Source organism: Neoarius graeffei, chromosome 4 (genome assembly GCF_027579695.1).
Source record: "Neoarius graeffei isolate fNeoGra1 chromosome 4, fNeoGra1.pri, whole genome shotgun sequence".
Lineage (NCBI taxonomy): Eukaryota > Metazoa > Chordata > Actinopteri > Siluriformes > Ariidae > Neoarius > Neoarius graeffei.
The window spans coordinates 93,191,915-93,207,989 of record NC_083572.1 but is presented as its reverse complement, the minus strand read 5'-3'; the positions used below and the strand labels follow the sequence as shown (position 1 = coordinate 93,207,989).

General features: G+C 41.2%; 1 protein-coding gene across 4 annotated transcripts in view; it reads left to right on the top strand.

Moving 5' to 3' along the window:
- The window catches only part of uap1 (UDP-N-acetylglucosamine pyrophosphorylase 1), a 42,289-nt gene extending 30,553 nt beyond the window's left edge, over nt 1–11,736 (top strand). For 2 of the 4 annotated variants that reach the window (XM_060920029.1, XM_060920028.1), the window contains exons 6-11: nt 3,287–3,480; nt 3,874–4,014; nt 4,280–4,468; nt 6,403–6,444; nt 8,900–8,966; nt 11,016–11,736. In XM_060920029.1, coding sequence (XP_060776012.1) covers nt 3,287–3,480; nt 3,874–4,014; nt 4,280–4,468; nt 6,403–6,444; nt 8,900–8,966; nt 11,016–11,108 — 726 coding nt within the window. In that variant the 3' untranslated portion in view covers nt 11,109–11,736. The remainder of the gene's footprint in view (nt 1–3,286; nt 3,481–3,873; nt 4,015–4,279; nt 4,469–6,402; nt 6,445–8,899; nt 8,967–11,015) is intronic. The other 2 variants (XM_060920030.1, XM_060920031.1) reach the window with 1 other exon arrangement.
- Nucleotides 11,737–16,075: the final 4,339 nt, after the last annotated feature.

Here is a 16,075-nt window from a genome sequence, read left to right as displayed (position 1 = left end):
TTTTGACCGCTGTATGTCTTCAGAGACATTAAGCCCTTGTCCTGATTGTCCATATGAACAGGAAATGTTGTTCTTGGGGATTTTTAATGAAGTAAAATGTTTCCACATGAACACTGACCACAACTTTTGATGCGAATTACTTAACTCTAAGCCTTCATTAGTTTCTACACCCCCTGTCGTTTTCACATTCCCTTTCACCACGTCTCTCCTCATTTGTCCTCAGTGTCTTGAGAAAGCAGCCGCCACATCATCGAACAATGGTTTAAAAAAAAAAAACTTGGCACAGGGAAAGAGAAATCTTGGGTTTTTCTTTGTGGTTGGCACAGATGCTTGTATATCGCAGGAGAACGGTCCTGGCTTGTGAAATGTCGAGGGTTTTTTTTTTTTAAATGTCTTTTTGATATCTATTTTGACGTCCAGTGAAGAGCTAAGAAAACAACTGGCTAGTAGACACGTCCAGCAGCTTCTAATCATGGACGGTGTTTTTTTGTTTTGTTTTTTTTCTCCTCTGGTCTTTTATTAATGGATGTGGGTCTTGAGCCTAATCCTTCTGCTGAAAAATTGGACAAGGCAGTACAGTATGAAAATTTGAAAACTGGTGAAATCCAGAAAATGTGTCTTAAAATGTTAAAGGGATCCTCCAGCGGATTTACTCTTTAAACTTGTATTATGTAAAAGTATTCGTAGATTTCAACAGTCAAACATTCACTTTTGGAGACCAAATAGTGTTCGAGACCATTGTTTGGTCTCTGAAAATGAATGTTTGCCTGTTTTGAAATCTACAAATACTTTTACGTGATGTATGTTTAAGAGTAAATCTGCTGGAGGATCCCTTTCAGATTCTACATTGCTTGTTTTTACACATTGCCTGCCTGTCAGATTTTATGGTTTCTGTTTTAGTAATTCAGTGAAATTCCTTTTTATTTTTATTTATTTTTTTTTTGAAAGTCTGAAGTCTTAAATCTAGTGTTTTTATGAGAAGAGCACAAACTCTGGCGGCCATTATCGTTGACCATTTTTTATGATTGGATTTCTGGAGAATAAAAACATGAATGGCTGTGAAAATATGCACAAATTCAAACGTTTAGGGTTTAAGAGGTTTATGATTCCTGGGTTCAGACTAGCACTAGTAATTAAGCAGTCGCTTTATGACTTGAACCCACCCACCCTTTTGTAATTTGTAAACCACGCAGTTAGTCTGGCTCTAACTCGATGCCTCCTCCTTCTCCCCCGATGGTAACCCATCATCAAGCAAGAACGTGTAATTTGTTACTGCCAGAAGGATTGTGTGTGGTTTTTCTGTTTTCTTTTGTTTTAATTTGATGCAGACTTGAGGTAAGGAGAGGAGGAGATGGAATTTCACTCTGGCATCAATAATAGTGGCCTCAGTGTGGCTGAAGAGGAAGAGTACCTGTGTGTGTTGGAATCTAATTATGATCGTTTCCTCATGTTTAAGGCTGCTTTCACATCCTCAGCACTTGGTCCATTTAAATAGTGCGTTTTCTTTGGTGCCAAAAAAACCACCCCAATCACACTCCAGTGTCAACCAAAGCAGCTGGGTCCGATTCCAAGAGAGAGCTTCTGAAACGCAGCAAGAAAGCGATTCAACTCTGAATCGGCTCAACTGCAGGAAGTGAACAAAACGTACTGTGTGGGGTTTTATTTTTTTTGGGGGGGGGGGGGTTGTGGGATTTTTTTTTTTTATTTTTTTTCTTCTGGATGTGAGCTTTTAAACTGGGCCAATGGACTGGGCTTTAGACCTCGAGAAATGTGTGCATTCTGGTTATTTGGACTGACAAACAAAGGGAATAAACACTGGCTGTGACATGAAGACTAATACTAATGCTTGTTATTCTATCCACATTCACTGGATATGAGCAACCGTATGCTCTGATTGGCTACTCTACTACTAGGATATCAGCTCGTATACCGTGAGTAGAGAGAAACAAAATGGCGGAGCGCGTTTCTGAACGAACCGAGGATGAAATAAAAACTACTCGAAAACAAAACCACACAAAATGCAACAAAATATGGAATGAAAGTATTTGATGGTAAGAACGTAATTTTTTTTTTTTCCCAAGAATTATTATAATAGCATTTTTCACAAATTGCTACTGTAACTTTTGCCGGTTTGCTTACGTTCTTCAGCTTTAAGCACAAAAATGTGGTGGGGTGTGTGGGTTATTATTTATTATAATATAATTTTAAACTGGTTCAGAAGCTCAAAAGTTTGAAAATGACATCACTTAATTCTTCCTGGGACATTTTAATAAATGTCTAAAGCTATTCTATACCTTGGCATGACAGCAAGATGGTGTTTTCTCCAAAAAAAAAAAAAAAAAACACTAAAGTCAATTCGTGCCGCCATCAATAGGTTTTTAAGAAGTCCGCCGAAGCAGAAATTTTGTTGGACGCTTTGTGTAAAGGTGGGGTGGGGTTTCTTTTTTTAAATTGAATTTACTAAAAATAAAAATGCTCTTGTTTCTCAAAATCCAGTGAATATGGATAGAATAAAACTGAAGTTTTTTTTTTTCCCCTCTCTCTCGTTGCTGTATTTGAGTTTTACATGTAGCCCCCCCCCCCCCCCCAGTATGTTAATTATGTACAGTGTGAAACACAAACGAATCTCAAAGCAAAAAACTAACGAATCAATTTTGCTTTTGGGAAACGAGAAACAGTTGCACAATGACATAAGTAATACATGGGTAAAATTCTCTCTTGCTAATGAACTATTTCTTGGTGACTAATGTGCATACTGGGCGGCACGGTGGTGTAGTGGTTAGCACTGTCGCCTCACAGCAAGAAGGTCCTGGGTTCGAGCCCCGGGACCAGCGAGGGCCTTTCTGTGCGGAGTTTGCATGTTCTCCCCGTGTCCGCGTGGGTTTCCTCCGGGTGCTCCGGTTTCCCCCACAGTCCAAAGACATGCAGGTTAGGTTAACTGGTGACTCTAAATTGACCGTAGGTGTGAATGTGAGTGTGAATGGTTGTCTGTGTCTATGTGTCAGCCCTGTGATGACCTGGCGACTTGTCCAGGGTGTACCCCGCCTTTCGCCTGTAGTCAGCTGGGATAGGCTCCAGCTTGCCTGCGACCCTGTAGAAGGGTAAAGCGGCTAGAGATAAGGAGATGAGATAATATGCATACTGATACTTTTTAATGATTTTTTTTTTTTTTAAATGAAGTACAAGTTTTTAGAGTGCTCTGTGTGATGCTTGCTCGACCATTTAACCCCTTTTTGTGCTGTGACGCTTTTGCAAAACTCCTCACTGGTCGTCTCTTCATTGGCAGGTGGTGGAGAAAACCAATCCTACTGAGGCAGTGGGCGTGGTCTGTAAAGTCGATGGGTGGTACCAAGTCGTAGAGTACAGCGAAATTACACTAGCGACGGCAGAGAAGCGCAGCGCCGACGGACGACTCATGTTTAACGCCGGCAACGTGGCCAATCATTTCTTCACCCTTTCCTTCCTCAAAGACGTCGTCAAGTGAGTGAACTGTCAATTTGGGGGGGGGGGGGAATTCTTTAGTCATTCGTGTCTCTTGAATTTCTTCAATGAGCATGAAATGCAGGGTGTACTTTGTTGCTAGGCAACATACTATATCTCATTCCCCTGTTAAAACGGGAGTTTTATGAGGGGTTTCCAGTCAGCTTGCCATCTTGTAAATATTAAGCAGGACGGAGCGGAATCGGACTATGAGGTAAAGGCGAGAAAGGAACATCTGCACTTTTAGTCTGGTGTTTTTAAACCCAAGCTGGTTTGATGGTTTTGCCAGACCTGCTCTCTCATTGTAATGCATCTGATCTTCTAATAGAAAGACCGTTTTTCACTTTTCCCATGTTTGTCTTTGGCTTCTGCCTCTTCGACACTGTCTTTCAGTACCCATGAGCCTCAGCTACAGCACCATGTGGCTCGGAAGAAAATCCCCTACGTGGACGCACAAGGCGAGCAGGTCAAACCCGAAAAACCCAACGGAATCAAGATGGAAAAATTTGTGTTCGACATCTTCCAGTTCGCCAAGTGAGTGCCTTTTTTTCCCCCCCTCCTTTCCTGTACCCTGTCTGAGTGAAATAAAAGGCTGTTGGTAGAAATGGTGTAGGAAAATATAACATGCATGTCCCTTCTTTCCTTCATTGCCTTTATAAATATAAACATGAAGAGAAACTTTTTTTTTTTGTGGTGCTGGAAAGTAAAGCAGGCGCAGTATTGCACTCACGACCAGCTTTGAATCTTTTTTTTTTTTTTTTTTTTTTTTCCTCTTTTCTCTCCCCCTCCTGGGTTTTAGGAGGTTTGTGGTGTATGAGGTGCTGAGAGAGGATGAGTTTTCTCCGCTGAAGAATGCAGACAGTCAGGATGGGAAGGACAATCCCACGACCGCACGCCACGCCCTCATGTCCCTGCATCACCGCTGGATCCTCAACGCTGGTGGGCATTTCATCGACGAGAACGGAACCCGTGTGCCTGCTATACCCAGGTCAGCAACATCTCATGAGGGAGATAAAATCCCATCTCTTTTTCCCCTGTTTTCCTTCTATTCCTGGGTTTTTTTTTTTTTTTTTAAATATTACAATCCTGCATTATACACTGAAATGTACAGTATAAATGTCTGAAATTGTCATACCGTTAATGTAATGTCATTTGTTGACATGACCACTTCTCCTGGAGCCACAATCAGAACCTCTAACACTACAGGAGTTTATATAGACCGGACTGATCGATGGTAGATATGAAAATGCCCCAGTTATGGTATCGTTAGCTGTGGCATTTACTGTGTAAAATATACGGCTAATTATTTACAAAAGGATTATGCTTTTTAAAGAACAGACTGTTCATTTGTTTTTTTAAATATATTTTTATAAACTGATTAATCCTATTCATTCTCATGCAAATGTACGGTTTCATTCTGCTTGTGTGGGTCTGAGGTTCGCCTCATGGTGACTTTTTGTTAAATGCAGCTCTCTTTGGTCTATGTTTTAAAAAAAAAAAAAAATTGGTAATTAATTAAACCAAATCGTTTAACACCGTTACATGATGCATATCATAAGCCGATCCCGTTATACACTGACCTTTTAGCAAAATGATTATGATGTCTGTCATCGTCCTCAAACTCAAGTTTGTGTTCCAGTCCAACAGAAAGCAACAAATAAACAAATACAAACATCTCGTTTGTATGAAAATAAACAAATACAAGTAAACCTCACGGAAAACTAATAAACAAATGCAGTCCTCAGGTCGTGTGTGACTTTTTTTAGTAGTAGTTATTTTCAATTAAACTAGTTTGTTGATGTTTGTCCCTGATGATGGACCGTAGGGCCGAGAGCTCAGAATAAATATTATTTACCAGCTGGGAGGTCCGTATCGTGAAATACCGTGACCGAGGTCTTGAAAGTACTGAGCGAGGCCCTCTGGGTCGAAGTCTGTGTTCAAGACCGAGGTCACGGTATTTCACCATACGGACCGACCTTAAGCTGGTAAATAATGTATTTTTTTTCTTTACCAAATTTTAACAGAAAACGAGAGCGCCCGAAAGGGAAAACCGAGCCGAACCGCTATTTTGAATCCTCATTCACGGTTGTAATGCAAATTGCTTCCTCCTCGGTATACAAGTGCACTTCCATGGCAGGAAAAAAAACTACATTTTGCCGCCTATGTAGTCCCCTATTTATACAAATAGGAGTCATTCAGGATTCAGCCATGTTTTTGCTTGGCGTTAGGAACAGTTACAGGTTTTTAGCTTTCTCCTAAAGTTTTATTTTATTTCTTTACTTTTGCTGTGAAGACTGTCGTCATTGCTATCCATGCTGTAAAATTAATGCTATTTTCCTGAGAAATGCTGGCAAAAATGTATGAGATTTTTTATATATATATATATATATTATTTTAATTTTTTTTTTTGATAATCTTTTAAATAAATCTTATAAAAAAAAAATGTTGACAAAAAATGCTACTGTTTGTGAACGAGCGAGCCGCCAGAGGTCTGTAACCAGGGTCTGAACCGTAGGATACGGACCCGCTCGCCAGCCAGTCAGAGCGCAGGATTTTGACTGCGAAAAATAAATAAATTTTCATAAGTGTATGCGAAAGACACCTTTTTTTTTTTTTTTTTTTTTTTAAATTTTTCACATGCATACAAACTTTGGATATAATATTACAAAGTTCAAACATGTTGGACAACAAGTCAACAAATTCAAACACTCTGGGCAAGAAAATAAATACAAACCTCTCGGACAACAAGTAAACATCATGGAAAACTAAAACAAATGCGGTCCTTGGGTTGTGTGTTTTGTACTCAGACGGAGTTCAATGCTCCGTTCCTCTTGAGTCTGTTTTTTACTGCATGTCCAGTGTTTTTCTCTCCCAGCCCAGGCCACCATTTTGACCCTTTTATTTCCTGTGTAACATTTCTAGACCTGGACCAGCAGGGGCTCTCCCACCCGATGGCAGCCAGAAGTAACTATTTCTGTGGTTCTATGGTAGTGCATGGTGATGGGGCTTTTCGCTTCTTCTCCGTTTAATAGTTTAACAGCCAGTAGGTGGTAGAGAATCCAGCTGAGGAGGTGGGGAGAGTTGGGCTCTCCTTCTGGTGTGCGGTGAAGGTTGGTATTCTCAACCTACTGCTCGTAACTTGTTCTCCTGCAGACAGTAGATGCTAACGGGCAGAATGACGCATGCTGGGAAGAGGGCGCCGGGCATGCTTTACAGTCCGTGTCGGCACAGCTCATTCGCTACCGTAACGGAATGGTGCTATCCTTTCTCTTCTCTTCAAGTTCTCTTTCCTAATCTCTTCAGCACTTCATGAGGGCAAGTGAAGGCAACGTTTTTTGTTTTTAAATCACCAGTAGTGTGGATGACTGGAGTCATGAACTTTTGGGTCATGGGAAATCAGTGGTGTTCTGGTAATCTCTGAATGTTCAGTGGTGGACAAATCACCAGCCTGTTCTGGGACAAGCAAATTGTGTGGGTGGGTGTTTTTGTAGCAGCAAGCAAGTGAGCAGGTTCAGTCGCCTGTTTCTAAAGCCATCAGCTGAGGAAAGACCAACCAGAGAGAGAAATTACTCCTTCAACAAAACTATTTTGATGTGCATGTTCAAGTGTAACACACTCCAATTGGTTTGAAAAGTTCAGTGGTGCAAATGCTCTGGAACGTACTACGCTAATTTATTTCGTCACTAAATAAATAAACTGAAAAGAGATTGTGATGAACGACTACTGCCGTTCCAGCAGCGTCCCTGCGATGCTCCAACAATTCAATTGGATTTCACTGGAAAAACAGAGACTTATAAATTATCTTGTGTGGGTTTTTTTTTTTTTTTTCTCAAGATTCAACACATTTAAAATAAATATCAATTTCCCAGGAGAACTTGAACCATATTTTAGAACAGGATGATTACACCACTAATTAATTATCGACAAGTTTCTGCTAGAATAAACTCGTATTAACCTTTTTTTTTTTTTTTTTTTTTTTTTTAAATATTATTAGAACTATTCCAGTATGGAACCAATTGCTAGCCTGCGTTGTGAAAACACGCCATGTTTCAAGATTTAAAGAGCAGGCTACATCTTTTATTAGATGCATATCATCAGAAGACCTACTCTGACTTGAATTATACTTTAGTATTTCATACAACTGTTAAAATTTTGCTGTAAATTTGATAGGATTTATTTATTATACCGCTAGACTGCCAGTATGCTAGGATCTATGCTATAATTAAAGGAGAACTGAAGGCAATTTTTTTAATCAAAATTCTATTTATCTCACTAAATATCAGAATGCATTTTTGATCGCTATTTTGTCACCGCTAGAGCAAGTTATGAGTTTTTGAAATATGCTCTGTAATATCAGTCCATATATCAAAGCAATGGCCATAAATGAGATTCGTTGAGACCTGTGCGAGACATCGTAGGACGGAAGTAAAACGTACAGCAGAAATCAAAGTGACCAACATCTGCCAACGTTGTCGAAAGACACGCGTGCCCTCTTTCGAATGCTGATGTAATCAAGCCGGAAGTTTTTTGTTTGTTTTGATAGCAATCAGGAAAGTTTGGGGGGAAAAAAAAAGTAGGCAGTAATCGTCATTTAAACTCGTTTTTGTGCAATATTTTGTTTGGAAAAGTTTTCAAAATGGCAGCGCTGACACTTCACGTTTTGAAGTCTCACACAAGTCTCACAAAGATTGCGCGGATAAGCGACGCCTGCCGTGGACCAAACGAACTAAATTCAACACGGCTAAAAAAACAAATAGGCTGATAAGTATAATATTTAGTTGCCAATACGAGTCACGATATAAGGTTACTAAAACCGAAAACGTAATTGAATAACATGTTAATTAAGATGTAAAGCAAGTTTACAAATGACTTCAGTTCCCCTTTAAGCACTAAATAAACTGAAGCTACACTTTTTTTTCCGAATCCCTGTAAACGTTAAAACTATACGCGAGGTCTAGTTGTTAGGATCCATTATTACTAGACATGTTAAATTGCCCCAATTCATATTCTGCCTTATCAGAATGAGGAAAACGAAGAGATCTGGGAACAAATCCAATTGAGTGCAGAACAAAAACTGTTAGACACCATGCACTTAAACGCTTGTGGAGTAAAAAGCAAGGCTCCAGAACACTCCAGCGCATAGCTTGAAACTTCCTTGGAATTAATTGGACATTGGGACAAACCTTATGTAGGACAGAGAAGCACATTGGAGCTTCCACATCCCAAATGGGCGAGTAATCAGTTCATGATTTGTCCACCGCTGATCCTGATGCACAACCATTCACTCAGTCATGAGTGCAATGGACTTTCCAATAACCAATGAATCCTTTTACATGCAGCGTACTCCGATCTTTGATTACTCCTCAGATTTACTTAATTGTTCAAGTTTTAAATGATTTTAACCCTCTGTATTTTCCAGTCTGAAGGATGGAACTGACCTGCCAATTAAATGTGAGATCTCTCCACTTGTGTCCTATGGAGGAGAGGTAAGAAAAGTCTCCAGAAAGGCTTTTTTTTTTTTTTCATTTAAAAAAAAAAAAAAGGACTAGAGTTGTTTGCCTGGGACAGTTATCTAGAATTCACACCTGATGTAACTTGTACGCAGTATTGTTTGGCAAACTGTATTCCTTCTGAGGAATGTGTTTTGGTATGAATTGACCTTTTCTGAACCCATTGAAGGCAAGGTGTATTAATTTGCGCTAGCAGTGGTACCGCAAATTGTTATCCTCACTCAGGATATTTCTACTTTTATTATTCTAATGTTTTTAGGATGCTATTTCTCCCCCAGTTTTCAACCAATCATCAAATTTCACGTGAAGAATATCTCTGGGCTGAATTACATTGCTATGACTTTTGGTGCTGATCTGGATCACTGAACTGGAATGATCCATGAAAAATTGGGGGGGGGGTTCAGTCAATCAGTGTTTGTGTTCAGGGTGGCAGGGCACAACTTTTTTCCTTGACCTTCAATTGACGAAGGTCAGCTAGCACAAATTACAGTGACTTTAGTCGCAGTCTCTATCTAGTTTAGTTGATTTTAATACTAACGAAATATAATTTGGTTAGCATGTGCTGGGAACATACAACACAAGTTCAGCCCAATTTTTTTCATGGCTGACAAGTTTCCAGTGTCAAGTCCAAATATAAATATAGTTGGACACGAGGAACAGACTTTGAAGTGTGATGTCATGGGGTGTCTGGGATGCCCCATGACATGCCAAAGAAAAGTCTAGAGTGTCAGAATATTTTGCTTTTCACATCTAGTTTGACAGTTCCTCCTACAGTGTGTTCCTTGATGCAATGCCATGATTGGCAATTTCTTGACCCTCCTCTTCAATAACACACAAGGACATGAACGATGATTGGTCGAAGTCAAACTTGAAGGGTTGCCAGTCTCCTAACCAAGACCTGGCGAGAATTGATGGCACTAATAAGTGTGTAGTCTGATCCAGCGTTATTTTAAGCACCTTATTCAGTAACTGGTGATGGATGAGAAATCTATACCAGTCAGTCATATGACCACTGAGAGATGAAGTGAAATAATGTTGATTCTCATAACGGTGGTACCTGTCAAGGGGTGGGATATATTAGGCAGCAAGAGAAGTCAGTTTTTGAAGTTGATGTGTTGGAAGCAGGAAAAATGGGCAAGGGTAAGGATCGGAGTCCATCCTCCCCTCATCACCATCTGGTACACTGCTGCCTCTGCCAGGAACAAGGGTAGACTGCAGGGTATCATTCGCTTGGCAGAAAAGGTGACCGGCTGCAGCCTGCCTGTTTGCTTGAGGACCTGTTCGCCTCCAGGATGCTGAGGTGTGCAGGAAAGATCTGAGCTGATCCCTCCCACTCCGGACATAAACTGTTTGAGACACTCCCCTCTGGCAGGAGGCTGCAGTCCATCAAGACCAAAACCTCACACCACAAACAGTTTCTTTCCTACCACTGCCGGCCTCGTAAACATGACCAGCGACCCCCTTGTAGTTGCAACAATTGCTTGGCAATAAAGCTTTTTCTGATTTTGACAAGGATAATGCTGGATAAGAGAAATGTATCAGCATTAACCTTTTTAGCAGTTTGTGCTCAAGTAGCTCTTCTGTGGGATTGGACCATATGGGCGAGCCTTCATGCCCCATATGAATCAATGGGCCTTTGACACCCATGACCCTGTCACCAGTTCACTGGTTGTCCTTCCTTGGACCACTTTTGGTAGGCACGAACTACTGCATGCCAGGAACACCCTACAAGATGTGTCATTTTGGAGATATTCAGACCAAGGCATCACAATTTGGTCCTTGTCAAAGTCACTCAGATCCTTACGCTTGCCCATTCTTCCTGCTTCCAACACATCAACTTCAAGAACTGACTGTTCTCTTGCTGCCTAATATATCCCACCCTTGACAGGTGCCATTGTAATGAGTGAATCAATGTTCTTCACTTCACCTGTCAGTGTTTTTATGGCTGATTGGTGTGTCTGGATGCATTGTGGGAGTTTCAGATCTTTGCAAGTAACTAACAGGATGTGTTTTGTTGATGCGCAGGGGTTGGAGAAACTGGTGCAGGGAAAAGAATTCCACCCAGCTCTGATCATCGACGAGACTGGAATCCATGAGCATGTCAAAAACGGACTGTGAGCCATGAGATCAATATCTGAAAACCGAAGCCGTTTTCCCCTCTCCTCCTTTCTCCCTTGTTCTGTCAGGCTGGGAGACAATGTGACATACAGTGCAATAAGATGAAGGAATGAGGCTTTCAGGGGCCTTGTCTAATCCAAATCAATCTATTTATTTTTGCAAAACTTATTTTTATATAAATGCTGGTTTTGTCCTAGAATAGGAACATGCATGAATGTAATATAATGTAATCAGAATGGTACGTGGGTTAATCTGTATGATCAGCACCAAGGCATTTTATCCAGCCTTTGTTCATAGCGTGAAACACGTAAATGTTTCCCAGGACACCGAGAAAGTGAAGATCAATAGCCAAGGCTCTTTATACCACATTCTACACCTTCCGGGGTGTGTGGTTTTTTTTTTTTTTTTTTTTTTTAAAACCATGATATTCTGCCCTCCTGCAGCTCCACACAGCTATACTGGAACAGTACAGTTCTAGAGGTAGTAATGAAGATCAGTATAGACTCTGAGGACTTTACATGGTGAACATGTTCATGAACAAATCAAACCGAACTGGAAGAAATCAGATTTCTAAGAGATATTGTCAATATTTTCAAAAATGTACAATAAATACTTCTGAAACTCTTGATGAGGTGACTTCCTGTCAGCATGTGTGTTTGTCTGTCTCGAGGAGTGGGGTGTTATCCTGGTGGGGATCCATGTCCCAAAAAGGACAGAAATATCTAATGGTTTTGACCTCATGACAACGCTGCTTATTTCCCTCCCATGCTAAAATGGATATCACTACAGTGATATGGCAGCTGACTGCTTCGGCCATCAAAGTCTTTCAGGAACATTACAGTAGTGGTTTCTGGTTGCTTTCTACTGGATTATTATAGAGGGTCTTTCTCCTCTCAACCGTTCACACCTACAGTCAATTTAGTCACCAATTAGCCTAACCTGCATGTCTTTGGACTGTGGGGGAAACCGGAGCACCCGGAGGAAACCCACGTAGACACTTGGAGAACATGCAAACTCCGCACAGAAAGGCCTTTGTCAGCCAGTGGGCTCAAACCCAGAACCTTACTGTGAGGCAACAGTGCTAACCACTACAGTGCCGTGACACCCTTCTGCTTATTTACCAAAAAAAAAAAACAAGAAGACCATGCTATCTATGTCCCCCACCCTCTGTACCAAGTTTCAAGATGTTATTTGCCACGTTTTTCAAGTTCTGCTGCAGGAAACCAACCCTATCTTTTTACACTGACCTTCAGCAGCCCATGGCATAAACCTGCTGGACCTTTTGGTCCAGGTGAGCTAAAAATTTAAATTTCTCACATTTTCTTAGCATCAAAAGGCACATATACATTACTTAATCAACGCACATACGAACTTTCAAGACCATACCACTCATAGTTTTCAAGTTCTGCTCCAGAAACACAACCTACCCTGAGAGACTAAGTCTGAAACAGTTTCCATGGAAACAGGAAAAATTAATTTCTCAAATTTCTTAGTATGAAAAGGCACATCTACATCACCTTAACATGTATACCAAGTTTCAAATCCGTATCATGAATAGTTTTGGATATATGCTCCGGAAACAGTGCTCTTAGAAATAAAGTCAAAATCAATTTTTTATGAAAAATTTGAAAAATGCTTTTTTTTTTTTTCCCCCCCCAAAAGTCCAAAATAGCAAAAGGCACCAGTTCACATGTTGCTTGATATGTATACAAAGTTTCATGATATCTTCAGTAGTTTAAAAGATATGGCCTGAAAATGTGACCGGACAGACGGAACTCGTTTCTCAGTGGCGGCTGCTGGTTTTTAAAACAGGGGAAGCCCATTTTACGCATTCATCGTAAAACCTGTAGGCCGGATATCAAAGCATAGAAAAGTGTGCCCCATTAGCACAGTGAACTAGACAACCCTACCTAGTGGCAGAAAGTATTTTTGCTTGTACATTTCATGTTATAGTCTGGCTTGCCAGGCTAGTGCCTCATATCCTTAATCAAAAATATCAAACATCCAAAAATCACTGGCTATTCAACGAAGAGGCTTGAACGTCATACCCTGATATGCAACACAGAGTCTTTAACACAACACCCAGCTGTGCAACACATCCTTGAACATCTTCTGCAACACAGTCTGGAAATTCATAACCAGGTAGGCTATGCAACACACAGAACCTTGAATATTATACCCAGGTATAACCTATAACACAGAGCCCACCATTCTCTTAACATTACTGAACAATATACACACTTCACATTCATGAACATGAACACTATTTATACACAAATTCTGCCCTCCGCTCCTTTTCCAGAAAATGGTCTGTGACCCTGTCATACCAGCTGGTTGTGCTTTCCAGAGACTTCACCAATTTCTGTTAGCAGCTAGCACTGCAGATCCCAATAAGGCTCAAGCTAGCCTACAACCAGATTGAACTACAAATGAAATAAACGAGTGAATTCACGAATGATCAAACTGATAGAATGGATGAAAGTTAACGGAGCACAACGAGTAATATTTACATTTATTTACAGAGTAATGTACAGAGACATCAATGAGAAGAACCGTTTATATGAAAAGAAATTCGGACAGCACTTTGGCACACGACTACACTTTCTCGACATCCGCTAGGGACTGACTGATCATACTTCCGTGTTCCTCGCCGAAGTACTGCCCTCCTCATGTCTTTCAAACACTACCTCCAATAATCCTTTATCAGCCCGGCTTCTTGTCCCTCCCACTGTCTCGTTTAGTCCCAGAGAAGCCCTGCTTCCCTGGAAGTAATGATTTTGTTTATTTTAACCAGTAACAACTAGCCGAAATTGGCTGTTCAGAGCCGTCTCGTAGACTGCAACGGATACCCGGCTGCCAGTCAGTGTTGCCAGATACTGCTGACGTTTTCCATCCCAAAATATATTCAAAACCTGCCAAAATGCACTTAAAACCGCCCAATCTGGCAACACTGCTGCCAGTCCATAGAGCCCATTGAAATAAGAAAGGTTACAGCCTGGCAGCAAAGGTGATTCTCGTAGCGAACTGAAAGTTCGTCAGACATCACTCAAATAAGTTACAGGATAGTTATGAACATAAATACAGTCTTGGGCATATATTATGTTATGCAAGTTATTGTTTTAATGAGAATTCAACGTCGTAGACACCGCAGTTTGGGGAGAGAATTTTAGGGGAAGCTCGGCTTCCCTTGTTGTCTCTGAGAAATCGCCCCTGTCATTTCTGTATCCCCGGATATCTAGTTAGTGTTTCCTTTTGGTTACTGAGGTTAAAGTAACAGTTCACTTCAGGTGTATACATGGTGTTCATTAGATGTAATCAATGGAAAGTGTTCAAGGATTTTTGTGCGCACGCGCCCATATGTACATAGGTGTTTCGACAGTGTGGGTTTGGTTTTCTTTTTTTTTTTTTTAAACCTCACCCATGACGGAGTAAACTGGGCGAGGTATTGTAATCGGTTTGTTTGCGTGTGTTTCTGTCTGTTAACAATCTTGCGTCTAGACGGTTGCACCGCTTGACTTCAAATTTTCAGTGCAGGTGGGTAATGGTCCGTAGATTACCTGATTAAATTTTGGGGGTAATCAGGTCACCGGAAAGGTCAACCTTTTGGTCAAAATAACACATTTTCCATTATAACTCAAAAACGGTTGCCGATAGACAGATGTTTACTATTATGAGCATATAGGAACTCCCATATGGCCTTTCATTTGGCACCATGATCTCATCTCATCTCATTATCTCTAGCCGCTTTATCCTTCTACAGGGTCGCAGGCAAGCTGGAGCCTATCCCAGCTGACTACGGGCGAAAGGCGGGGTACACCCTGGACAAGTCGCCAGGTCATCACAGGGCCGACACATAGACACAGACAACCATTCACACTCACATTCACACCTACGGTCAATTTAGAGTCACCAGTTAACCTAACCTGCATGTCTTTGGACTGTGGGGGAAACCGGAGCACCCGGAGGAAACCCACGCGGACACGGGGAGAACATGCAAACTCCGCACAGAAAGGCCCTCGCCGGCCCCGGGGCTCGAACCCAGGACCTTCTTGCTGTGAGGCGACAGCGCTAACCACTACACCACCGTGCCGCCGCACCATGATCTGTAACCTTGAAAGGTCAAACTGAAGGTCATGGGTTTTCAAAGGGCTATAACTTTAAAATGGTTAATGATAGCCAGATGTTTAGCATTATCAACATACAAGAAGTCCCATATGGGCTTTCAGTTGGCACCATGATCTTTGGCCTTGAGTGACCTTGGAAGGTCAAGGTCATGGGTTTTCAAAGGCCTATAAGTTTACACTGACTGACTTCAAATTTTCATGATAGGTGGGCAATGGTCCGTAGATTACCTGATTAAATTTTGGGGGTGATTGGGTCAAGGGCACTGGAAAAGTAAAAGTTTTTTAGGGTTTTTTGGCAATAACTTTCTTCAAATTTCATTGTTTTGACTTCAAACCAAAACTTGCATCTTTCAATTCTGCTTCCAACCCAATGCTGCATGATGGAACAGTCTCTATAAGCCTAGGTCACAACCGGACGTACGATTTTTTTGGCCGTGCGATTTTTGGCGTTTCCCAAATCGCTGCGGTTTTTTTGTTCATGGAGAAAGACGCACGTTGGCCGTAAGTTTGTCTTGCAACCTGAAAAAAACGTAAGCGCCCGTAGAGTTTGTTTGACATGACAAAGAACCTCTTCGGCTGGTCTGCGGCCAGTCTACGGCTCGAAAATCAGCACGTCACGCGCGCCCTCCGTGCATTTCTTGCGTTTTTTGCACGTAGACCGGCCGTAGGAGCACGTATGGCCGGTTGTGACTGAGGCTATAGTGGTTAGGGGTTAAAGGTCAGGGGGGTCAAGGTCATCGGTCAAAATAACATTTTCTATTATAACTCAAAAACAGTTGCCGATAGACAGATGTTTACTATTATGAGCATATAGGAACTCTCATATGGCCTTTCATTTGGCAC